Raw genomic sequence first — 25,934 nt, forward strand, 5'->3', positions numbered from 1 at the left:
AAAAAAGCACACCATTTCAAAATTAAGTTTCTTCTGCACAATAATATAATATCCTTTTAATTTTTTTTTTCCACAGATACTTTCAGTAGAACAAACGTTCAGAAGCAGAAGTCCTTACTGATTCCCTGATATCAAGGACTCGTCAGGCACAATCTTCAGTCTTTTTATTCAGTATTTTTCCCAAGCCGAGGGAGAGTCTGCTTCAGTGTCCATCTGTCTCAGCTGAACGTCATCTTGCTGTTTGTTGCAAATTACAAATGCCTAAGAACAGCAAGGTAGTGAAAAGAGAACTAGATGATGAGGTCATTGAGTCAGTTAAGGACCTGCTCTCTAATGAGGACTCTTCAGATGATGCCTTCAAGAAGAGTGAACTTATGGTTGATGATCAGGAGGAAAAGGATGTAGATGTTGAGGAAGGCTCAGATGTAGAAGATGAAAGACCTGCTTGGAACAGCAAACTCCAGTATATTCTGGCACAAGTTGGATTTTCTGTGGGATTGGGGAATGTGTGGCGATTCCCCTATCTGTGTCAGAAGAATGGTGGAGGTAAGTTTTGTGATACAGCTAGTTGTACCTAGATGATGGTGCTAACTCTTCAGGTTTCAAAGGTAGCAGAGAGAGCCACAGTCAAACTTGCTCCAACATGTCAGGTTTTTCTTTTAGTTTTTGCCAGAACCTATGAGGAAAAGCCCACATTTTCTTTATTTAGAAAAATACATTTGTTAAAGTAAGTAGCAGATTCTTCTAAGATGCCATTTCCTCATTTTAGGGTAGAATGCTCTTTATACAACCCTAGCTACTGCTCAATTCAGTGGCTACCCATAACACATAATTATGGAGGGTTGCATTGTTTAGGACCTGGTTATTGTGCTTAAGTGTTCTTTATAGTACAAGGCATTAAAACTATATCCACTTTAAAGACTAAAGCAGCATTTTGTATTTAGTGTACTAGTAGTACTTAGTATTTAGTGTATTTAGTATTTAGTGGTACTAAGTTTCACACCTTTACTTTCTAATTGCTTTTAGCTCCTGGCCATTTGATCATGATTTTCATGATTTACTTCTGGCAAGAACTTCAAAATACTCTGGGAGGGAAAAAATTGTGGGGTTTTTTGTTGTTGTTTGTTTATTTGTTTGTTTTGTTTTTTCTGTCTGATGATAAATAATTTAAATCATTACATTAAGAGACAGCATCTGTTTTTGTGCTGTTATAGGGTTTATTATTTCCCTAAATAACAAGGTACCTTTCACTTAAAACAATAACATCAAGTTGTTTGTTAGTTGACCACCTGTGGTCAGTTTGAAGTGTGAGGCTGGAGACTTTCTTTCCTCTATGAATGCAAGATTAGAATTTCATCCAATGTTACATCCAAATATACAACAATAATGCACACTCTATTGTAGCTAATTACTAAGCTGAATTCAAAACAAACCTGTCACTTTTTATGATACAAAAAGTGAATGTGTACAGAAAATGAAGAATAACATTCCACTTTTGCTGCTTTTTTAAAAACTGAATGATACAACTGATGTAACTGAGGAGTACAGAAATGAGGCTAGAATATGATAAAAGTGTAATTCTTTATTTGTTTTCTCTCAATTCAAGCACTAAAAAATTAAGTTTATGCTTTCAAATATTCTATCTTTAGGATAAAGTTATTCTTTTATGTCTAGTTACTGATTTTTTTTTTTTTTACTTTCATTTAAGTTTTTTTTTTTCTCTTTTATTCTGGAGAGAAAGGCATTGATTTAAAGTATGGTGTCAAGATGTAGTCTCAAGGATAATGGACTATAACAGTTTATTTTGTGTAGTTGTGTCCCTTTGAAAGTCTGTGTCTAATGTCGTTAGGAATTTTGCAAGCCACTTGGATTCTCCTTTGAACCAAAGGAAGGGATCCATTGTTGTGCTTCTTGGGCTGTTGGTTTCATGCCCTCAGGTGCTTCCAAAATTACTGTCAGTGAGGGTTAGTTTAATTCTGGTCAAATATAAATGAATTAAGTTAGTTAATCATTTCACATCTCAGAAAAAAACCCAACAAAACCCACAAAACAGTAAACCATCCAATCTTCAAGGATTGTGACACTTTATTCATCAGACTTGAAAAAGTAGCTAAGGTGTCACTTGAGATTGTAGTTTTCTCCTGTGCTGTGATTGCAGGAAATTGGATGTATAACATAGTCTGTGGAGATACAGTGTTTCCTGCACCTGCTGAGACAAGAGTGTACTTGGCTTTTAACAATAATTTTACACCATTTTAGCAAATGGCAGCCTTCTGAACAACAGGGAAAAGAAATTGATCATTAGAGCTGAAGCTTGCTTGGTTTTCAAGTTAATCCTAATGCAAGATGGAGAAGGTGACGCAAAACTTTGAAATATGTAAAGTACCTTGGTGCCTGTATGTGTGTGCAGATGGACAGATAATTCTCACAAGTGCATAGAAGAATAGGGGGAGGGAGTGAAAACTTCAAACACATGGTAAGAAAACCTACACACATTTTATAGGAGGTTCTGTTTTCTGCTACACTTATTTTTTCTAATAAGTATTCTAGGTAAAATTAGAGTAGTTTTGTGTAACCCATGGAAATATCAGTGTCAGAACTGTTCTGTAATCTTCTGATAAAGCTTTACTATAAATACCTATTGATATCTCTTGATGTATTGTAAACTTTCTCTGAATTTCTCACTAGAATTGTTTCAGTGAAGTGTATGACTAGGTCTCTACCTTCCATTTAGACTTTAATTTTCTTCCCTGTGTTTAAGGAACTTATATCTGGAAAATACCATGTGAGGGGAGTATATTAAAAAGTAATAATAAATAATAGTTAAATAAATAATAAATCCAGTTCCAATTTAAACCAAAAAGAAATAAAAAACATAGATACTCATTAGTTTCCTTCACAGCCTTCATACCCTGTATTCTAAAACCACCAGTAAAAGAAAAGGCATATCCTGTGTTGTGACAAGAGCAACAAAATAAACAGATAAGACACAGCAAGGCTAGCCCAAATATATATATGTTATTTGAGAATTTTGTGCAGAAAAATTTGTGTGTTTCCCACCCTGTTTTCAGTAAGAGATTTAGTTTGTTTATGACTGTGGCCTGTGGTATAATGACCCTCCTAATGTCAGAGCTCTCTACTGCTTCAGGGAAATACCTGTGATACCATCTTTAAAAGTAACTTGAGTTGCACTATGCTGCAGTGAGAATTTGGATATCTAGATATCTTTGCAATCTCTGTTTCTGAGTCTAGTCTGTTCCACCAAACCAACATCCTTCAATTTATTTCTTGTGATTATTTAACACGTACTCCTGCTGCTTTAATTCATAGCAACTCAAAAATATTTAGAGTAGTATCTGGTATTTTTTGTAGTTAACTAACCAGCTAGACAGGGTAGTTTTCTGCTGACTTTCTCACTTACCTTATTCCCAGAAAAATGTTTGTTGGGAGAGGTGAGAGAAAAGGCTGTTATGCAGTTGGGATGTACTTGGATCCACATTGGGGATGTAGCTGTAATGCCAAATGTATTGATGGAAAAGAGTCTGGTAGCAGACTGAGAGCACTCTAGGGTGCTGGTTTTCTTGACTTGAGAGGGAGGGCACAAAGGAGTTTTAGGCTCTGTGAAAGAGGGGCCGAAGATGTGTCAGCAAAGTTGTGATGAACTGACTGTCCTCACCCCAGGCCCTTCTTATCCCTGGCAGGCAATGCCCCGACCTCATCTGGCACTTAAGGCACCTCTTCCACTCTTTCCAGCTTAACAGATAAAAAAAGTTGTTTCATCCTTGATCCTTGATAAAGGTGATTTGTGCTAGAGCTGAATATGCTCGATTTCATTTTTGCACTGTAGGATTTGTTTATTCCTCCTTTACTACATGCAGGTGAATATGTGTGTTTGTTCAGATAAGCACAGTTCCTGTATAACAATTTCATAACCTCTGTTATGGTTCAGAGCTGCCTCAGCTTCCTGTGGTTGATAGCCTTAAAAATGAACTGCTCAGGTCTACCCAGTATTGCCAAGATGCTCTTAAACAGTGACAAACTAGATTTATAATTTCCTGCTGTTTATAACTGCCATCTGGAGGCCAGCTTGCACACCTTTCACTATTTTCAAACAAAGAAAATACTTAAAGTTTATTCTGTTTGCTTGTCATTTCCCTTTAGGATTAGCAGAAGTATAATGATACTGTTACATAATTAGAAGTAACAAAGGAAAATTAAATTAGCTGAGTGGTACTAGTTAAAATAGACTGAGTGTTACTTTGAAGAGAAGCGAGGAGTCTGCAAGGTGCTACATGCCCAAAGATTTTGTGTTGCATTTTTGTGGGTGTTAACTTAATTTTCCTGATTTTTCTTCTTCTTTTTTTTTTTTTTTAAAAGGTAAGTCTTTCTTAATATCTCTGTGATGTAAAAAGTGCAAAGTATTACTTTACAATTATAGATAAAAGCTGTGAGCAAAATAGGAAAAATTGTAGCAGATGATAGTGTCATTATGTTTTGAAAAGATTGACCTAGGTAGAGTCACATTGAGAGTTTTTACAGTTAAGTAGTCTGAATTTTTTACTGAAATACCAGTTGATTGACATTAAAGTTCCGCGGTCTAATGAAAAAGCATGGCAGTTTTGCTTTTTCCTCTGTAGTGCTCTGTTAGAAGCTACAACTAATACAAGAGAAATAGGAGCAAAACAAGTATTTCCTAGTATTCCAACACTTGACTATGGATTCAGAGGCTTTATTATGTAGCTTTGGATCAAGAATTTATATTTAATGCCTGGAGTTCACTGATGACTACAGTATAATTTTCTGAGTTTGGTATTATCAGACTCAAAATTTAGTTGTACTTTAGTGTACTGAAATTTCCTGTTTCTATTTTGCAAGTGTAATTCTTCATTGCAGCTAATTGGCTAAGGTGATATTCACCCTTTGAGCACAGTTTTGTAAACAGGCACACCTGCACATACTGAACTAAGACTAGTGACAAGAAGACTATCCTATCAGGATAGACTATAAACCTACAGATAAAACATAAAACAATTTATCAGAGTTTTCCTGAAAAAAGCAGTTTCAATTTTGTAGTGGTAAATAATTTTTTTTTCTGAAGCTTAGTATACTGTTAAGTGTTTCATTGCTCACTTGTCATAACTTAGAAAATTTTAGCATTTGTCATTGAAAATAAGTTTATCTTCATCTGATTGTCAGCTTTGTGCTTGCATTCATTTAGTAAGCATCTAGCAAGCAGTAAGAGCTGGGATCCCTCTTCAAGACAGTAGTAAACTTCACCATGATTGAAAAAGAATTAAATCAGACACCAGACAATTAAAATCTAGCACAGCAGCAGATGAAACCAATGTGGAAAGTTAATACGTTTTTCAGGTTACATCAAGAATCGCTAAAAGAAGAAAATTGTTCTGTAGTATCAAGGAGATAATGGTTACATTGCCTTGTTTTACTGCTTTTGAAAATGTTTTCCAACTCTTTAATCACTAATGAATCATGTAATTTTATGAATTTGTTTTTTACTGAAGCATTTATACGAGCTTAAATCAAAACCAATGTCGTTATTCCACTTCTGTCAATAATGTTGCCAAATGCAGTGCTTATGGTAATCTCAAGAAGGGCAGTTTACCAGATATCCCATTCTAATGCTTGATTAAATAAAAAAATTAGGAAATCAAAGCAGTGCTGTGCACAGTTTTAACTATCATGAAATCTCTTATATCTTTGTCATTCATTCTAATGAAGAAGGGTGAAGGTTTTTTTTTTTCTTGTTGGGTTTTTTAATATGAAAGCCAATGTGTAAAACCAAAATAGGCAAAAAAAAAAAAAAAAGCAACTTCACAGCCAAATAATTTTGTAAATGTAGAAAGGAGACGTGGGGATCCTGAACTGCACAGAATGGTAATATTCAGAAGGCAGCTTAGCTGATAGGTGTAGCAAACAACTGATTGTAGGATGTTATTCAAGGCCAATTTATTATTCAAATTCAAATTAGAATGGTCCTTATCTAATGTTGTAACTGCAAGGACCCATGTTTTCATGTGCAGGCAAAGAAGAGACATGCTGAGATGTTTCCATAGTGATCCTTTTTTAGGATGAAGTGAGGATAGGATGTCTTAGAGTTCATCAAAGTATGCCTAGCTTCATGGGAAGACTTCAGCAAAGTATTTGCCCAGAGATGCTATGGTTTCATGTTGACTGTGGGGCACAGAAGCCCATGGCAGGTGTGATACAGTTGTATAACCTAGTCCAAGCTCTATCACACTGAAACTCACACACACACAGTTTTCCATTCCGTGTCCGTTTTGGTGACAGGAACAAGATCAGAAGGAAGCTCAGGAGGTTTGAATAATCTGAAGAACCAGCACTTCAGGTGCTTTGCACAAACCTAGCAGTGTAGAGGTGAACTCTGCTGTCTGGCTACCCACTGAATTACAGGGTTGTCAAGTCTAATGTAATGTGGATTTAACACCACATTTATTTAACTTATTCAGTAGAATCTAACTGATAAATCTTGAAATTTGCGTTGATACTGCACCATAAAACACCCACATCAGCCCAGTCTTTAAACGTGTGCTTAACTTTGCAGCCTTGTGATTAAGGTTGTGGACTGGGACACTGAAGAGCTGGGTTCAGTTCCTGCTCTAGTACAGTCATCCAGTGGGATCCAGGGTAAGTCACTAGGCCCCAATTTTTTGGAGCTGTATAGGTTTGTCTCTGCTCAGCTATGCCACATCTGTCTAATTAAGATCTAAGGTATCATTTACAGTAGCATTATATGATATAACACCTGTGTACTGTTGGCTTTCAATGAATTGTATGAGCAGATCTTTTAAAGATAGTGATGCCAAAGCTTCTCACTTGCAATGTAAATTCTATCTTACAGAAATTTTGAGAGTCAGTCTGGGATATTTAATGGTTTCTGTGTTACATGTTTTTAAGATAGATAGTCCCCCTCATTTTTGAATGTGGTTGTTGCTCTGTTCCCCTGTTTGCCTCACATTTATTTATTTCTGTTTTTTTTTCATAATAGAAGGTAAATCCTTTGCATTCTTTCTATTGTGTGCACATAGAAAATGGACTGTGAGAGACACCAAAGTACTGAATAGGAAGGTAGCTGCTACCTCAGTAAAAACAATGCTGTCAGACAGTATCATTGCATAGCATATTAGCAGGTCATGAAAATAAAGCATAGGAGCTACTTCATTGATAACATAGCCTATAGACTGTGAGGTAGATGAGATTAATATTCTTTGTCTGGTGTTCCAGTACTTTTTCACAGAAAGGTTTGGTTTGGAAGGGACTTTAAAAATCATCTAGTTTAAACTGCCCTGCCATAGGCAAGGCACCTTCCACTAAACCAGGTTACCCAGAATCCCATCCAATTGGCCTTGAACAGTTCTAGGGATGGGGAGTCCAAAACCTTCCTGGGTAGCCTGTTTCAGTGCCTAATCAACCTTATAGTAAAGAATTTCTTCCTAATATCTAATGTAAATATACCCTCCATCATCTAATGTCCATTCCCCCTTGTCCTGTCACTACATGCCCTTATTAAAGGTCTCCTGCAGGTCCCCTTTAGGTACTGCTATAAGGTTCTATAAGGTCTCTCCAGAACCTTTTCTTCTCCAGACTGAGAAACTGAACTTTCCCAGGTCTGTCTTCCAGTCCTGTGGCCAACTTGGTGTCTCGACTCATTTCAGAAGGACAACAGCTTGTGTTGGAGCTCCCACATTTTCCAATTTTATTTCTTCATTTTGTCCCCCTAGTCTTGAACTCAAGACTGCAATTACTCCATGATTAATATCTTTTTAAGATCTTTGTAATGGAAAGGGATGTCCAATTAGTGTGTACTTCATGAGGAGTGAAATAGCAAGTGGACTTAAACACAAACTAATGCTACCAGAATGTCTGAGACCTCCTGCACAGCCTAGGAAAGTTTAGCTTTTCTGACAAAAACTGTATTCCATAAGATAAATTGCCCACTAAGGATAGGAAAATGCCAGTGCATTTTGATAGATGCCTAAAAAAGCCCTAGAAGGTTGACTGTGGATGAGGGGACTTGAAGTAGGACATAGTGGGAGTTGAGGATAAATGCCAAATTGGTTTCTGAACTTCGCTCATCTCTTTCATCACAGGATGAAGACATTGATTATACAGGTTAGCAAATCTGAATCTAAGCTTTTTAGGTCTTTAGGTCTTTGCTTTGTAGCCTGCTTCAACATGCTGCAGTCTGCATCTCTCAAATGTTTTTCCTTAGCCTTATGATAGTTTCTAACAGGAGTTCCAAGGCCTTTGAGTTAGTTTTCCAGCACAGTGGTCTGTATTGCAGCATAAGAGCCACACAAAGTCAGGTGCCATGATGCTTATTGCTGATGCCTGCATGGTTTCTTAGCTCTGGTACTAAATACTCCACAACACCAAGGAGGAAGTTAGGCTTGGAACTTCTCAGTGCGCTTAGTGTTTGGATATACTTGCTTGCAATCAAACTTCCTGAAATAAATGGAGATGCATCCTTAAGTTAGAATTGTATATGATCAGCTCCTGGGAATAAGATGTTTAAAAAGAGGAATTGCTTTTTATATATATGTTTATACAAAAGTGAAGTTGCAGTTGCATTTTCAAATATGTCTTGAAGAAGAGAGTTGGTGAGTACTGCAAGATGCAGACCTACAATACTTCATTTTGCTTCCACATTATGTTTCTGTTTTCTGTCTGTAACAACAGACTGATACAGTTTCCTTGCTTAGCTGGGTAGCATCATTATTATGTACAGCATGAAATCCCCTTTTTGAGCATCTGAGACATGGAGTAATCTTCTGAAACTTCTTATGATTGATGCTCACTCAGAATGTTGTGTACAGTGTTTTCTGTATTTCTTTTATATTCAGTCTTGCTGCTCTGTTACAAGTCAGGCTGTAAAGTTTTATAAGAAATACTGATTCAGCTCCTGATGATTCTGTATTTCTAAAAAGCTTGATTGAATGTCCAAAATTTCAAACAAATAACTCATTTCAGTAATATCTCACTTGCAGTAAGGCTTGCCTCAAACATGTTACAGTGCTTTATAAATTAAGTGTCTTTGGGTTTTTGTTATCTTACAAGACTTTTGACCAAGGTTCAGCTATAATTAATTATTCTTGCATGGGATCAGAAGAGCTTTGCAGTGAAGGACACTAATTCAAATCTGAAGCTATTAGAAATTTTCACATTTGTTCTGTCAAGTTCTGACTCTTCTTCCATTTACTCTGATTTATACTTTGTTCCCCTCATAGGTGCCTATCTTGTGCCATACTTAATCTTGCTACTGATAATAGGGATTCCACTCTTTTTCTTGGAGCTTGCTGTCGGGCAGAGGATCCGTCGAGGGAGTATTGGTGTGTGGAATTATATCAGCCCCAAACTTGGAGGAATTGGATTTGCAAGCTGTGTAGTAAGTTTTTTAACATTGTGCCATTTGCTTTCAGATGCTATGATTTAGACTTCCTGTTTTGCTGCAGGGAAAGACCATGGGTTTATAGGTGGGCATCAAGGTCAATTTACAGTGTTTTCAAAGATCTTAGAACTTGAATTGCACCATTACAACTGTTGGTGTATACGTGTTTGTTAAGTCAGACACTTTTGTGATTCTTTTGAAATTAGGAACTGTGGAACAGAGTAGTCTTCTGGAGGAAAAATGCCTCTAAAAGTAGAGGTGTAACATGATGAATATGGAGAAAAGTGAAAATATAGAAAATGTCAGGTACTTTAATGGGACAAGTTGTTCTCTTTTTTTCTTCTGATTTAGTTGAATTAAATTTAGGTTCATTGACTGATGTACAGAAATATGCAGAAGTTCAGCAGGGATTTTTTTATTCACTTAATAAATGTAACTTTTTGGTTGGTTTTTTTTTCCTTTTTACTAGGTATGCTTCTTTGTGGCCCTGTACTACAATGTCATTATTGGATGGAGCCTGTTTTATTTTTCCCAGTCTTTTCAGCATCCGTTACCATGGGACCAATGTCCTTTAGTCAAAAATGCATCTCATACCTGTAAGTCTGTGTTAACATAATGTTCTTAAAAATCATGTAAAGTATATAAAATTTGAGATTTTGAAGGAAAAAGGAGAAAAGTCCAAGAAGATATTTGTGTGCAAAAGTGTTCTATGTGAAAGTGGTTTTCTATCTAATTAAGATATCACATTATAATGCTTGAAAAGATGCAACAAAAGCTTAATCTAAGACAGATACAGTGTATTTGGAAAGAAACGTCACTGTCAACAGCACTTTAAAGAGTAATTAAATTAGGAGAATGCTATTTAGTGAGTTGCAGAAAAAAAAAATCTTGTTTCTCTTTTTCTGATGTTGATACTACTTTTTATACTGGATGAAAAAGAAAAGTGAAAGAAGGATAATTTTATATTTCAACTGGTAGGATACTTCCTAGCAAAATGTTGTTGGTTCACTAACAAAGGAGAAAATTTTTAATAGGTTATTTCAGTGAAGATTTATTATCTTTGTTAGGTTTCTTAAAAATAGTGTATTTTCCCCTTTTTCCCATTAATTATCTTGACTCAGGACATGCTTACATGTATGGTTGATTGTCAGGCATAAATAATTCATAAAGAACTTAAGTAAATATTTTCTCCAGAGAAATCTTTTTATTTATATGTGACATGCCTAGATGCACACAGTTTCTTAAACTCTTTGGTAACATGACTATAACAGAATTACAGTTAGAAAAACTGTAGATTTGCTTTTGGAATATACATAGAAATTTTCATTAAATGTATCCATGTAGGAACCATTTATTTGCTTCCCTCATCACTTTGGTATCATTATTATTTTATTGCTTATAATGGTAATTAAGTCCTTGTTAATTTGAGTGTCATGTCAAAGCAGACACAATCAACGATTTGTTTTCTGTCTTCAAATTTGTGTTCATTGCAGAGATACTTTTCATGGTATGTAATTCATAGGATCACATACATATAATGTAATTTTATGTGTGATAAATGTAATGTATATCCTCATATAAACCTGCCTACTATTTAGTTCTGAAGTGAGAAATAAATTCTACCTTGGAGTAGGATTAACCATAATGCAGAGGCACACATTATCCCAAAAGGGTGTTTTAAGAGATATACGCAGAAGTTTTCACTGATAGCAGTCACTTTTTCTTTTAAACAATGTCTTAAGACTGTTATGTGATTTTGGTTTCCTTATGAGTGATGATGGCACAATTAGAAATTTTGAGAAGTGGGAGAACACTGTTATGAAATATCTCTCCTGAACCCATTCTTTACTTGCTAACGTCTCTTTGACAGTTGTGGAGCCAGAGTGTGAAAAAAGTTCTGCAACCACTTACTACTGGTACAGAGAAGCACTGAATATTTCCAGCTCTCTGTCAGAGAGTGGGGGTTTAAACTGGAAGATGACTATCTGCTTGCTGGCTGCCTGGGTCATGGTATGCTTAGCCATGATCAAAGGCATTCAGTCTTCAGGCAAAGTGAGTATACTGTTTACCTGCATGATATTATTATATTTTGAAGCATTTCAGAACATTTCTGGTCACCAAACCCTCTGTTTACTCATGAAATCTGTAGGAGCAGGTTAAGTTCTTTGACTCACCCCTCCATTTGTGTAATCTCAAGTAGAGGAATATTAATAGTTAAGCATTAAAACTCCATCAGTTTTATTGGAAATGGCAGTAATTTAGAGGGAATTGAGATCTGAAGAAGAATCATTTTGCTTATCATCCGCCTAATTGTTGCATGTAACTGTACCTCAGCTTTATTGTGCAGCATAAGTCTCTGTGTTCTGAGTGTCTAAGGAAATAAGTTTCCATGTGTACTCACATTTGCATGCTTCTGGCATTAACACAGCTGCTTCCCAGGATTCTGGATTGTTTCTTTTGACTAATGGCTTGCCATCATCCCTTTGCATCTGAGTACTGTTACCTTGTCTTCTTTCCAGCCAGCTGGATTTGCTGGTTAAAGATTTTCTAGTTCTGTTTATCTTGGGGGGGGGGTTTCAGAGGTAAAATAATTTGTCCCAGTAGCAAAATTCTTTGCTATTAAAAAGTTTGGCACTGACATGGCAATTTCTGTGATCTCCTTGGGGTATTTCAGTTAAAGAAATAAGTAGCAAGTTTAACTAGCTAATCATTTTACTAAACTTTACAGAATGAATTTTCTTTTCAGTGATGGGTAATGAAAGATCAGATTTGATTACTATTTTTTGTTGTTTCGACAGTAAGCATTATTTAGTGATTGAATTCATTGGTTATGTACTTTCTATTGATTGTTGTCCCCTTTCCTTCCAAAGGCAAAATTAGTTTCTATTCATGCTACATACCTTTGCCATACACAGTCAGAGAGCTTTTGTGAAGAGAAGCATTTTTGCAAATTTACTTTTGTCTTTTTTTGTCTCAATTAATACTGAATTTCCCTAGGAGTCCAGTGGCTCTTTATCAATTAGTGATAAATACAGTTGGTTGCAGTTGTATTGTTTCTGTACGGTACAGAATTTAATTTATTTTGCAGTCATGTGATTATGCTTTCTTCTGCAGAGACAAGGGGAGTGGGAAGTGTTCTGCATATTTTTAAAGCATATGATTATCAATTCACTCATACATCCAAAGGATACTATGTAGTGAATGAACCTATTGAAAAGGAAGTCCGTGTTAAATGTCATGTTACATTTTTTCTTTCCTTCTTGTATTTCAGATCATGTATTTTAGTTCCCTTTTCCCATATGTGGTACTTTTATGCTTTCTGATCAGAGGACTGCTCCTTAATGGGTCAGTGGATGGAATTCGTCACATGTTCACCCCTAAGGTATGTACTTAATTTCTGTTTGCAGGGTATTAAAGTTTCAATTGGCAATTCGACCATTTATGAATGCTCTCATTTAAGCTTATTGTTTTCATAGAACATTTGGCTGTATTTCTGTTCATTTAAATTGCAATATTTTTGTTTATCTCAGTGGCACAATACCAAGCCCTAAAGTCCAAAGGCTCAAGGTGTTCCAAGGGTCTGTAGAGTTACCTCTCTTAGGTGAGGGTTCCCATAGTTATATGCCTCTACAAAGATAAACAGCTGAGAGTGCAGTTGAGAGGATTCAGGAAGTTTAGAGAGCTCTAAATACTGAAAAGAGAAGTTTGCCATTTACTAAATGTCTAGTAAAAAACAAATTTGTAAAAACAAATGTCTAGTTCTGGGTTTTCAGTGCTTTACTTGGAACTATCGTGGCATGCATAATTAACTTGTCCCTTTTGAAAAAGAGCATTTATTTTCCTCCTTTTTAGAAAAAAAGTAAAGCTTTTTTAGTAGCCCAAAGTACAGGAGACCTGTATTTAATAGTAAAGTTGTGTAAGTACTCGCCACTCAGCATTCCTTATCAATTTTCCAATGACATCCCAAGACAGCAGCAGTTCTAAGCATGTATTTTTTACTGCTGATATTTTTGCCAGGAACGTGCCTTACACAGAAAGCTGTGCTAAGATTGTCTAACTACGGAGGTGATAAGGGATGTTATGAATCATTGTTTAGCTTGAAGTTCTAAATTCTGTTCACACCTATCTCAAATGCTTGCAACTACATCTATACTATAGGAACAGCATGTTTGAATAGTCAGCACCCTACTCAGGAATGTAAAAGTCTGGGTTTCATATTGTATTGTGAAATGGCCTTTCCTGCAAGTCCACTTCACAATACAGTTGACAAGAACAGGACTATTTTTTCAAAAACGAAAGCTAAAATAATAAGATAATCAAAGTCAATGCACATAGTGGCTAATGCCAGATGACAGGGTGTTGTCGGTTGTTTTGATTCCAGGTGTTTTCAGTCTAGAGAGCTGTCATCCTGTAAAAATGACCTTTGTCAGCTCTCACAGTGATGGCAGTCATGTTCCAGTTCACTCATTGTCACCACTTTAGAGAGTTACACTTGTGCAGGAACTTGCAGGCTGCTCAGGCAAATTTGGGAAACCTGAGGAAGAGAGAAATGTAATGCCTATTAACAAAAATAAGTCTAAAGCAGAGGTGAAATACAGACCTCTATAAGATATAATTTGGTTTCTCAGTGATGGTGTTTTTTGGCTGGAGAAGTACCACTAGATACTGAAGGAAAATAAATATAAAAACTCCCCTTGGATACCAACACCTCTTCAGTATTCACTATTTCATGAGTTAGACTTAAATAAGTTGCAGCTGGTGCTTCCTTTACAGTTATGTTATACTTAATTATACAATTGTTTCAACTGTTCATATAAATGATATCAAAAGAAAAATGGTTCTTATTTTATTCTGACTATTTCCAGTTCTGTATCAAAATTTAAACTGTGGTTTAAATTTGAAGTTAGGAGGCCTGTATGTCACATGTATTATATGTGAATATAAACCTTACAAAATATTTACATTACAGTTTTTTGTACTTGAGCACTGATTTGGACTGTAGGTTCATATGAGACTACCTGGAGAAATCCAGACGCCCCCACCTGTTGTTTCATTCACTCCGCTGTGCTAACACTTTATTTGGCTATATTTGTACGTACAAATTTGTACATCTGTATTTGTACATCCAGGCTATAAAAATGAGTTCTAAACCTATCTAGAATGAAAATTATCCAGGTAGATAGATGTGAGAGGGGAGAGAGAAGCATCTTTTCAGCCCAGTCAGCTGAGCAAATGGCCACATTTTGAGCACAGATGAATTCTGTGCAAATTCCCATCAGTTATGCCAGCTTGGTAGAGGACTGGCACACATTGCTGCAGGTGTGAGAGTTCCAGACTAATGTAGTAGGGGAGAATTTCTCTGTTTGGCATGGCTGTTAAACAAAGCAAAAGTTCTAAATAAGCAACTTAATGGAAAACCTAAAGAAAGGTATGTGAAAAACCCACTTAAATCAACTACTGCAGTTAAACTATAGGATTATATGAAGTACAGAGACACAGGCAACAGTTAATAGCAAATCAATCTAGAGTTATTTTGAAACACACTACTTTTGGTGGTACCAAAGGATGTATTTTAGGAAGTGAGAAGCATTCTGATATTTCAGCTGATGGCAAATTTGGTGCAGATAAGAATGTTCCTCACGCTCCCTCTGGTGGGACAGCTCTGGCACGACAGTGTGACAGAGAACCACGTGCAATAGCCACTTGTGCATTGTAATTATAATCTAAATAAATAGATTATAAAACAGGAATATGTTTATCGTCATAAACACTTTTTCTCAATTATACTGTATTTCAGCTATATATAAGTGAATAAAGAGCTTTCTGCTGCCTATCTGTAATAAATATTTTATCTCCACGAGAAACTGACCTTTTATTCAAAATGTTGTAACAATAGCAGATTTATTTCTCCTCAGGGTTAAGACAGTCAGTCTAATAATGCTGGCATCTATGCTGATGCATTTTAGTTCTACTTTTATGAATAAACCTAGGGCTTAAAGAAAATAAATCACTTGCATAAATGGAGGTTCTGAATCAGCGTAAGCAAATCTGATGTTTTACATTTGACATGAACTTCTTTACTTCTTTTTTTTGATTCAGTATCTAGAAGAATTTGAGATAGACAGATGATGACTCATAAATTTGTAACAAAGTTATTTTTTTAAGGAGCAGCGCAGTTGATCTCAGTGAGCCATATTGTTAAATTTTTGGTAACAGGCTTAGTTGCCCCTGAAATACCCGACCCATTTAACACAGGGTTAAGTTCAAGGCATCTGACTTAGGATATTTGATTTCTGCACTATACAGCTTGTGGTGGCAAGTGTTCATTTCATATATTTCATTTTGCTTTACGTACTTGCATGTAATAGAATTCCATAAAAGCATGCGTATCTCATGTTCACCTTTTTTTTTGTTAGTTTGAAAAGTAACAAGAAAGCAACTTTAATCATACTCACTGCATTTATTAAGAGGGTTGATCATTCTAAAGTACATCTTAAGTCTAACAGAAGTCAGTACATATACTATAAATAAAAGACAGTTAATACTGTAAAAAAAAAGTTCTCTCTTATTTCTCAGTATAACTAGCTGCTGTTTCAGTTACATAGCTCCAATAGTGTCTCATTGTTGGGAACATCCTCTACAGCATGTTTCTCTACAATGTTTAGATAATATAAAATAAACAGAAATTCTGGCCTATAAGTTTGCCAACTTCAGGGGTCACATTCAGCTTTAATTTTATCATAGTTAAAATACAGTTGTAGTGGAGTATTAGCATTTTATGATGTAGGGTTTATTCTGTTGTTTTTTTCATATAATAGAAATGCCTTTTATAGCTGACATATATTATATCTAATTTCAAACAGCTTGAAATAATGCTGGAGCCCAAGGTCTGGAGAGAAGCTGCTACTCAGGTGTTCTTTGCCTTAGGGCTTGGATTTGGTGGAGTCATTGCCTTTTCAAGCTACAACAAGAGAGACAACAACTGCCATTTTGATGCTGTACTGGTGTCCTTCATCAATTTTTTCACTTCTGTGCTGGCAACTTTGGTGGTGTTTGCAGTTCTGGGCTTCAAAGCCAATATCATAAATGAAAAATGTGTTACCCAGTATGAATATCCATTTATTTTTTAAAATTATTTTTACGGTTTATTTTGTTTATGAACTAACACAGACCACTGAGTTTGTTCTCTCTCTTCTATTGTGTTTTACAGAAATTCAGAGAAGATTTTAAAACTTTTGAAAATGGGCAATCTCAGCCAAGATATGATCCCACATCATATCAATTTCTCAAGTATTACAGCAGAAGATTACAATTTAGTTTATGACATTATACAGAAAGTCAAAGAAGAACAGTTTGATTCTCTTGGTCTGAAATCTTGTCAAATTGAAGATGAACTTGACAAGGTGAGATTACATCTTGAGTACAGAGATTATGAACAGATGAACATTTATAAGCCTGAAGTGAGCTGTGAAGTGTACCTGCACATAAGTACCAGTACAGTGTACCTGTGAGCCATGCACCTGTAAAGACCTGGATGAAAACACGGCTGCATTCCAGCTCACTTGAGGACTTTTGGGTCTGACGTCTTAGTATGGTCTTCACTGCTTTAGAATATATTTTGATCATGATATCATTCTTCTCAGAGAGAAAGCTCTGTTTTTCAGAAAAATTGAGCTTGAGGGTTTTGCCAGAGACTAAACAGAGATTTTACTTACTCAATGTCTTAGACTGTAAGACAATCCTAATGTTAAGATATAATTATTAGATATAAATACTACTTCACTAAATCTAAAATAATTATCATCTACTTACTAGGTAGTTGTTTAATGAGTATAATCCTATTTTGAAATCTTATAGTAAGCCAAATCTGTAACAGAAATTATAGTTTTCTAGCTTTAGAGATGCAATTGCAGATTGAAACACTGACTTCTATATAGTTGCACCAGCATCTGACGATAAAATATAAAATTGGTGATTTAGACATTTAAAGTTTCTATAATATGGCTGCTGTTTAAATTTGATTTAAATTTCTAAGTATAGAAATTCAATCCTTCATGTGCTTACTGGAGAAAACAGTGTATTTATATAGTGTCCTATATAGTAGCTGTCACGCAAAATTATCAGTGAAAGGTAGAAAGAAGTTGTTCTTATTGGACATGAGAGGAAAATTCTCCATAATGAGTTCAATCAGCCATTGGACAAATCTCTCAGTGGAGGTGGTGGGTTCCATATCATTGGACACTTTTAAGATTCAGCTGGACAGGGTGCTGGGCCATCTTCTTGAGGCTGCTTTTGCCAAGAAAGTTTGGACCAGATGATTCATGAGACACCTTCAAACCAAGTAATCTATGATTCTATGAAAGAATTGCGTTAATGCCCATCAACTTAAAAATTCTTATGTTTCAGTAACTAGTATTAACTGGAAGAATTACATATTAGCTAGCTACTTCCCTCTTTGCCTTCAAGGTGTTTTCAATGACACTGTATGAACACAAAATCAGACTTTTCAGGCTGTCACACTACAAAAAAAAAAAAAAAATCACGAATAACAATACAATTTTTAATTTTTTTTCCTCACTGACAGGCAGTCCAAGGAACTGGTTTAGCTTTTATTGCATTTACAGAAGCAATGACCCACTTCCCTGCTTCTCCCTTCTGGTCAGTCATGTTCTTTCTCATGTTAGTAAATTTGGGACTTGGAAGTATGTTTGGAACCATTGAAGGCATTATCACGCCCATTGTTGATACCTTCAAGGTCAGGAAAGAAATTCTTACTGGTGAGTTACACAAACTTTCTTTTCTCCATAAAGCAGTAAGCCAAAATTTTTTTGAGACTATGAATTCTCTTTTTTGTTTTCTTTGTTTTTTGACATGAAAGTTTACAGAGCATTTTACAGAGCAGTAAATCACTGTATTCCAGAATGTACTTCCCTGCACAGGCACATTAATATCTGCCAGTAAAACCTTTTCCTGAATGTTACAGTAGCATAAACACCCTTAAATTTTAATTTAATGTCTGTTACAAGTTTCTGTATGGTCAGTCCTTTTGGCTTCTTTCAGAATACTTTCCATTCCAGCCTGTGTTGCACATTGGAGAAACAAAGGACAAGGAAAGAGTGAAAATACATTGCAAATTACTACAAATTACTCCTGAGTAGGCCAGATGAAATCATAATTTATGAGGAAGTTTTTATTATGCTAAAATCGGTACAATTACTCTCTAGAGAAACATATTTTTCTCTGTTAAACATTTATAAAGTCTTAAACAAGAAGTCGCATTGTTTTGTTTGCGGTTTTTTTATTACTTAAATGCCCAAAGTTGTTTGAGGTGTAGCATATTCATGTAGCTTTGACTAGTCGGGATTTCTCTTTTTTATATAAAAGACCAGCAGAGGTGTGAAGTTAGATTCCTGAAAACCTTCAGGACAGCTGCAACGGACTTGGTGTGTTATGCACAAATTCAGCTTTCATATCAATGCCTGTAAAAGGTGGGATAGAAAATAAATTTTAAAAAAAGGTGCTTTAACATTATCTAACTCTATGAAGAAAACAATAAACTCTGTGAGAGAAATAATGACATATAATAGTTAACCCTTGATACAGCAGAGCACTGTTTTTTTCCCAATTGCTTTCCTTACTTTACTGAGATAATAAGTAATATTTAATAGATAAAAAAATCAAATCCTTCAAAAAAAGGAATAAATTGATTTTTCAGAAGTTGTAAGTTATTTTTGGTCTGTTTGTTTTCTTGAATTAGGTCTTAACTTCATGCTGAATAACCAGTGCAACAATTAGAAATTAGCTGTTCTTCCTAAGTATGTGTGCAAGTATCGTGATATAAAGTCATTACACTGGAGTAATGGAGCATTTTACAGTATTTGTTAACTCGGTTTCACCAAAAAAAAAAAAAAAAGATAAAGAAATATTCAAGAACTGCCCTTTTCTTGTAACTTTTTTAAGTGGTGTGCATGCATGATTTTAGTTAAACTCAGTTGTACTCAAAAGATTACAACTTGATGTGGTGTTTTGTTAATTTACTGAAAAAAATGAAATATCTGGATTATTTTTCATGCAGTATTGGTGGCATTTAAGAAGGATTATGTCTGCAATAGATTTCATGTTTACAAGACAAAAGCTTTCAACTTTTACAGAATGGTTAGCACATTTGCAACTCTTTGAGTTCAAGGAAACCAACTCAAATGCTTAAATTCATGTTGCATTCAACAATGTTGTGCCTCACGCTGAGCGGTGGAAAGTTCATAAAGTCTTTATAGTAATAGTTCTACAAGGTTCAAGAAAGTGATTAGACTTCTAGCACAGTATTTGAAACAGTGTCATTGTCTTACTTTCAGTATTGTAATCAATAATATTTGATTATCTTGAAGTGGCTGTATTCTGTAAAGATATTTTATATTTTGACCCAGATTAATTTCACATAATTTTGGACTACTTAGGTGCATCCTTAGCCTAAGTTCCCTGTGAGAAAAAAGAAGAGCACTTTAAGAATCAGTCTTACTGATGCTCAGCCTACAACTGATGTCATGATTTATTGATATTTGACTTAATTAATAATTAAGTCCTGTTACTGACAATTTTAGTTGGAGAAAATGATATTGAGATCCATTATGCAGGATCAGCCTTTCAAGAAGTATATTTTGGGGTGTCCCTAAGGAAGGAACAGAAATGTTGCTTAACGTACAAATACATTTAGACAGATCCTAATAGAATTTTATGGTGTGAATGATCTTTTAGGGGAAGTCTACTCAGCCTTTTTGTTTTTTAGAATCATTGTCTTTTTAGAATCATAGAAAATTTTTCATATTATTTTTTTCCCCATATTTTCACTTCTAAGTTCTTTTCACTTCTGAATTTCAAAAAATGAGCTGGTGACCAATTAACACGAATGTATGATGTTTTGCCTACTGAATGATTTACCTCTGCATTTACATTATGTTTAGTAAGAAATAATCACTTGATTAATCACTGCTGCTTAATCAGGACTGCTGTGATACAGTGAATCTAGTAATTCTAATTTTATAACTTCTCCATTTTTAGGAAAGAGGTAGGATTATTAATATTCTTGAAATTGAGACACTCCCGAAACAATAAAATGTTACCGAATTTACTTCTACGAAACAATGCATTAGTTCCTCTTTGTTGATGGAACTTTGTTGCAGCTGTAGCTCACATTTCTGTCCTTCATTCCAGTCATCTGCTGCTTGGTAGCATTTTTTATTGGCCTGATATTTGTGCAGCGCTCTGGAAATTATTTTGTGACGATGTTTGATGACTACTCAGCTACTCTGCCGCTGCTTATCGTGGTCATTTTGGAGAATATTGCAGTCATCCGAATTTATGGAATAGACAAGTAAGTGAAGGAAATGTATCTCCCTGTCCATATCAACGCCATTCTTTACAATAATTATTCCTATTTTAATTATAGTTGTGAGAAAGGAGATGATAGCAAAAACAGGGTCAAAGCTTTCTTGGAAGCAGCACAGTTTACGACAGTAAAGTGACCTGTTGGGGATGGGTGAAGAGGAATGACCATAAATCCCTCTTATTTTTTTTCTTCTTTTTGTTTAATTCATTTTAAATGCAAAATCAGCAGAATGTGTTCAGGAAGTGAGATCAATATGTGCCACACTTTTAAGGAATAGAAGAGTTTGTCACAAAAAAAACTTGTGCCGTGCACAGGTCAAACAGAGAATGCTGTTGAAGTAATTAAAGTGTCTAATTTTTCATGAAGAAAAAGTGTGACATAGAATGGGTGGAGTTTCATTTGACTTTTCACTTGTTTGATCTGAGTAATCAGACAATCCTTTGTCATAAAGAAACAAAACTATAAGAAGAAAATTCAATTTTAATGGTTTCCAGACATTGTTTCTAGTCTATGCAAGTAGTACATGGTCTGCTTACTCATTAAGGGAGAATTCCAACTTGGGCCACATGTATAATTCTATAATTGATCATTTAGATATAAAAACACCATGTAGATTATTTTACACATGCAACCAAAAGATAAAACAGATGACCTGGTTATAAGGTTGGTAATGTCCAAGCTCCACTGTGAATGGAGGTGAACGTGTCAAAAGTCAGCAGCTTACCTGTGAGGAAGTTGATGTTTAGGCATAGCTAAAATATGGTAATCCTTTGCTTATGACTCACAGTGCAGGTGATTCATAAGGGGTTTTCAGAAGGGGTTCTGATGGAATACAGTGAAAAGTTAACAGCCAAGTTTCTCATTTGAAATGACCCTCTGGAGTATTCCTAGTATTTCTTCTGATGTATGTTCCTCCAGATCATCCTTCAGGAACCGAGCAATTCAGTTTGCAAAAACTGTCAGTACCAACAGCCCCAGGTTGCCATTGGCTGTGATTAGTACCAAGGGTTCCTTGTAGATGAAGTTCCGTATAAATGTCTTATTAGACATAAAGTCTTTGATCAGATAGTAGAAAAGCAAGGCATAGCATACAAAGGGTGCTACAGGAGAGAGAGAATGTGTGAATCTCTGTAACCAAGAGGGAAAATCTCCCATGCTGGAATCAAGTGCTATGAGGAGCTTGAGGTAAAGGAGATTTTTAGAAGAGGGTAAGTAGGGTGGAGAAAATGGAAGACTTTATTTTAAAGATAACAGATTCATGTTCAGCTGAAAGAAGAACTAGAGATTTCAGGAAGAGAAGGCTATCTACAGAGGGCACAATCCATTTGTAAATTCGACTTCTTTTTAATGATGTGTTTTATTTCAGTGTAAATAAACAATAGAATGCCTCAAGCTGTGCAGGTAAAATTTTTTTCTGAGCGTTTACATGACAGAAGCTTCACATGTGTAACTGCTTGGAAAACATCCTTCTATAAGAGCTTTTTTGAGATACACATTTTGAAAGGGAGTAGGACTACAAGGGAAGTAAAACAATCATTGCTTACTCACACTCCAAAAGAATTATTTCTGAAAGCATTCTCTGTGTTTACTGGCTCTGGAACCATATACTCCATCATGAGTACAAAAATAGGAGTTTTGTTCACGTCTTAACTTAGAATTTTGAGGAGAAAGGAGGCAGTTTTATAGTTTGGCAAAGGTTTGTTTCAGCAGTTTATACAATGCAAACCATAGCTTTTGCATAAGGTTGTTTTTTTAGACTGCAGCACATGTGTTGGTTCAAAACTAATATTGCACAATCTGTAAGATGTGCTGGTAAACAACATAGTAGACAATACAAGAAAATGTAAAAAAATATCTTAAAAACCAAAATGATTTTAAGTATCTTCCAGCACAGTCCAGCAAGCAGCTTACTAAGTCACTGCACTGTGCAGGGATTCCTTTTGTTCATCTGGTCTGAACAAATGAACAGTATAAGCTCTATTTTTCAGCCCATCAAGTAATTTAAACTACAGCTATTTCTATATATGTATTTTTCCTAGTGTGTTGTTTCCCTCAGGTTAGGTGCTATGTATCAATTACAGCTTTCAAAATCTCAATGCCTACACTAACAATTACATTTTAATCCCTTCACAGATTTATGGAGGACCTGAAGGATATGCTGGGGTTTTCTCCAAGCCAGTATTATTACTACATGTGGAAGTATGTTTCACCATTCGTATTGTTATGTTTGCTGGTAGCTAGCATTGTCCAAATGGGATTGAGTCCTCCTGGTTACAATGCTTGGATTGAAGATACGGTACGTATATAGCGTGTAGGTGTATATGTAGGGTTTGGATGTATATGTGATACCGTTACCATCATCATAGTGATCGTGTTGGGAGCGTTTGAGAAACACAAGAACAGACAAAAAAATTACAAAATCAGTATAAATAATGACATGATAGTTGCTTTTATCTTAAGTAACTTCAATGGAAAACCAACAGTTTTTTAAATTTTAGGGTAGTTCTGCATTAAAATATAGCTGATTGACTCAAACCTTTATCCTCTGGGTGACTTTTATTTTGTAATGTATGATGAAGAGGTTGTTCACATTCATGAAGTCTTACTTTGCTGCAGAAAAGAGGTGACAATTACATAAATCATTTTAAATACCACATCAGGTATCTTCTGTGGAATTAAGATTTAGCCATGTCGTAATTTTTCCTTTTGGGAACACATGACAATGTAGGTAGCAGCTGTATGTATTAAAACCTGTCTCTGATAAGAACTTTTCAGGGTGAGCAGCAAGACAGTTCTGAGTTTTGACTTCAAAGAGATACTCAGTCAAGGTAACTCTGAAGACTTCAGCTGGTTGTAGGCTCTGAGCTATTTCTACAGGCTTTTTCTGCAAAATGGAGAGAGAGAAAATGTCAGAAAATTTCATCTAAAGAAACTTTCCCAAATTAGCCAGGGGGGAAGTCACAGCAAAGACAGGTAAAGGATAAATGTAAGAGGTCAGCATTACTATAGCTAGATAGTATGCCTGCCTCTATCCAGCTACATGATTCTCAGAAAAATGCTTTTGTTACTTTTGACACTTGCCCTCAAAAACTAGAAAGAGAAACACCTTAGAATACCAAACATGCCGTGCCTTTCCCTGTACAAAATCAGGCAAGCGGAGCCTGTTGGCTGTTGGTGCACGAATGCAGCAGAGGTGTGGGGTGTAGTCAGTGCTCCAGCATTATAGTTTATCTAAAGTTTACACAAAGTGCAACAACTGAGATGGTTCCTGTCTAGAACAGCTATTAGCCTACAGAACAAGGGCTAATTTTCCAGGCCTAGTTACAGATACCACTGCACACTTGTCTGTTCTGGGCACCCTTTAAAGGATCAGGGAACAACTACAGAGAAATGTAACAGAAAGCCTAAAGTGAAAATCTTGAGTTGTGTGCTGCGGAAGTGCTCTCAGAAACTGTTCAGTGGTGTTTTAGTCCTTCTCACTGGCTGAAAGATAGCAGTCCTACATCTCCACGACTCTACCAATTTGAGATCTGTAGTGGTGCCCACGCTGTGAGTGCAGTGGTGAATGTATAGTTTTCAAAACGACAGACCTCAGTGAGGACTGGGGCATTTTGTTATTTTTCTGGGAAAGATGTATTAATAGTTTTTCTATTGTGTTTCTCAGGCTATGGAAGAGTTCCACAGCTATCCAACATGGGGAATGATTGTCTGTATATCTTTGATGGTGTTGGCCATACTGCCTGTCCCAATAGTCTTCATGGTACGCCGTTGCAACCTTATTGACGACACTTCTGGCAGTTTGGCGTCTGTCTCCTACAAAAGAGGTCGGATAATAAAGGAACCTGTTAATCTGGAGGGAGATAATACGAGTCTGATTCATGGGAAGAGTCCGAGTGAAGTGCCGTCTCCAAATTTCGGCAAAAACATCTATCGAAAACAGACTGGGTCACCGACTCTGGACACGGCTCCAAATGGACGCTATGGTATTGGCTACCTGATGGCAGATATGCCTGACATGCCAGAGTCTGATTTGTAACCACAGGAAAAAAAAGTGCTGTTTGTTTCTCCTCCCACTGACCACGGCCCTGCTATGAGAAGTGGTCAGCGTCACTTACTAGGGTGCGATCTCAGGTGCTCCATAGTGACAGTCTGTAAAATGTCATGACTGTATGTACTGGGTGAGAAAACTCCCTTTGGATTAATTCTGAGTTTTTATTTGCACTGAAAGAAACATTCAGATTCAGTGGCAGCCGACCGCTGCCAGCATAGCCAAGAATTTGATTTTTTAATTAACTTCTAAATTTAAAGCTTTCTATTTCTGAATCCCAGGTCTCTCAAATGATAAAATATTTCTGAGGTTATATCATTGAAAAACCTTTTTTTTTCTGCTGAATTTCAGGTTAACTCCCAAGTATTAATGGTGAGCTCAGTATTAGTTCACCAAGTCTGTTTGTGTAAACACCTGTATATACCTTATGTAGATATGCTGTACTTATTTTATTAGCACTGATAATTACTTAGGCTATTAGCTGAGTAAAAAACAAACCTGCAAACTATTTTCTTATATAATAGCTGTATAGAGCAATAGTATTAGAAAATCAAGGAGTAGACTTATAGGAAGGCGATCAAAAATTCCCTGTTCACTGGGGACTGCATAAACTGTGCCTGTATATTTTGTGTAAAATATTTGCTTTTTCAGTGTGAAAACAATGTTAGAGTGAGTCACTCCAAGAATCTTAAGGATTGTGCAGATTCTGCATTTTTTTCTATGCTGTGTGCCTAAAAAAGACCTTGATATTTATTGTGGTTACAAGATTACATATATATTATATTTATATAATATACTTGTAATGTAAATATGTATATTATTCTGTATGTAATCGTTTCAAAAGTTGAAGCAAGATGGCTTTTTTTATTAGTCTCCTTCAGTTTTGCTTCTGTTTTATGCAGATAATTTTTTTCAGTCAGTAATTGTTAAGAACTGTATGGCATTACATTTTAACCTACAAATAAAGAGATTGATAAAGTATTTCTCTGTGGTACCATAATACACTTATTATAACACAGCCTGCTTTTTCCTCATCTGGACTACCTGAAAGAATGATATTTGCTAGATAAATAAAG

General features: G+C 35.7%; 1 protein-coding gene across 1 annotated transcript; it reads left to right on the forward strand.

Annotated features, from left to right (window-relative positions):
- Positions 1–253: 253 nt before the first annotated feature.
- LOC131572825 (sodium-dependent neutral amino acid transporter B(0)AT2-like) lies at positions 254–25,592 on the forward strand. The gene is made up of 11 exons (XM_058826206.1): positions 254–546; positions 9,267–9,424; positions 9,897–10,023; positions 11,298–11,479; positions 12,699–12,809; positions 16,291–16,532; positions 16,638–16,830; positions 18,012–18,204; positions 20,636–20,795; positions 22,944–23,106; positions 24,475–25,592. Exons 1-11 carry the CDS (start codon positions 258–260, stop codon positions 24,844–24,846), a joined length of 2,190 nt encoding a protein of 729 aa, XP_058682189.1. The 5' UTR covers positions 254–257; the 3' UTR covers positions 24,847–25,592.
- Positions 25,593–25,934: the final 342 nt, after the last annotated feature.

Source organism: Poecile atricapillus, chromosome Z (assembly GCF_030490865.1).
Source record: "Poecile atricapillus isolate bPoeAtr1 chromosome Z, bPoeAtr1.hap1, whole genome shotgun sequence".
Classification (NCBI taxonomy): Eukaryota; Metazoa; Chordata; class Aves; order Passeriformes; family Paridae; genus Poecile; species Poecile atricapillus.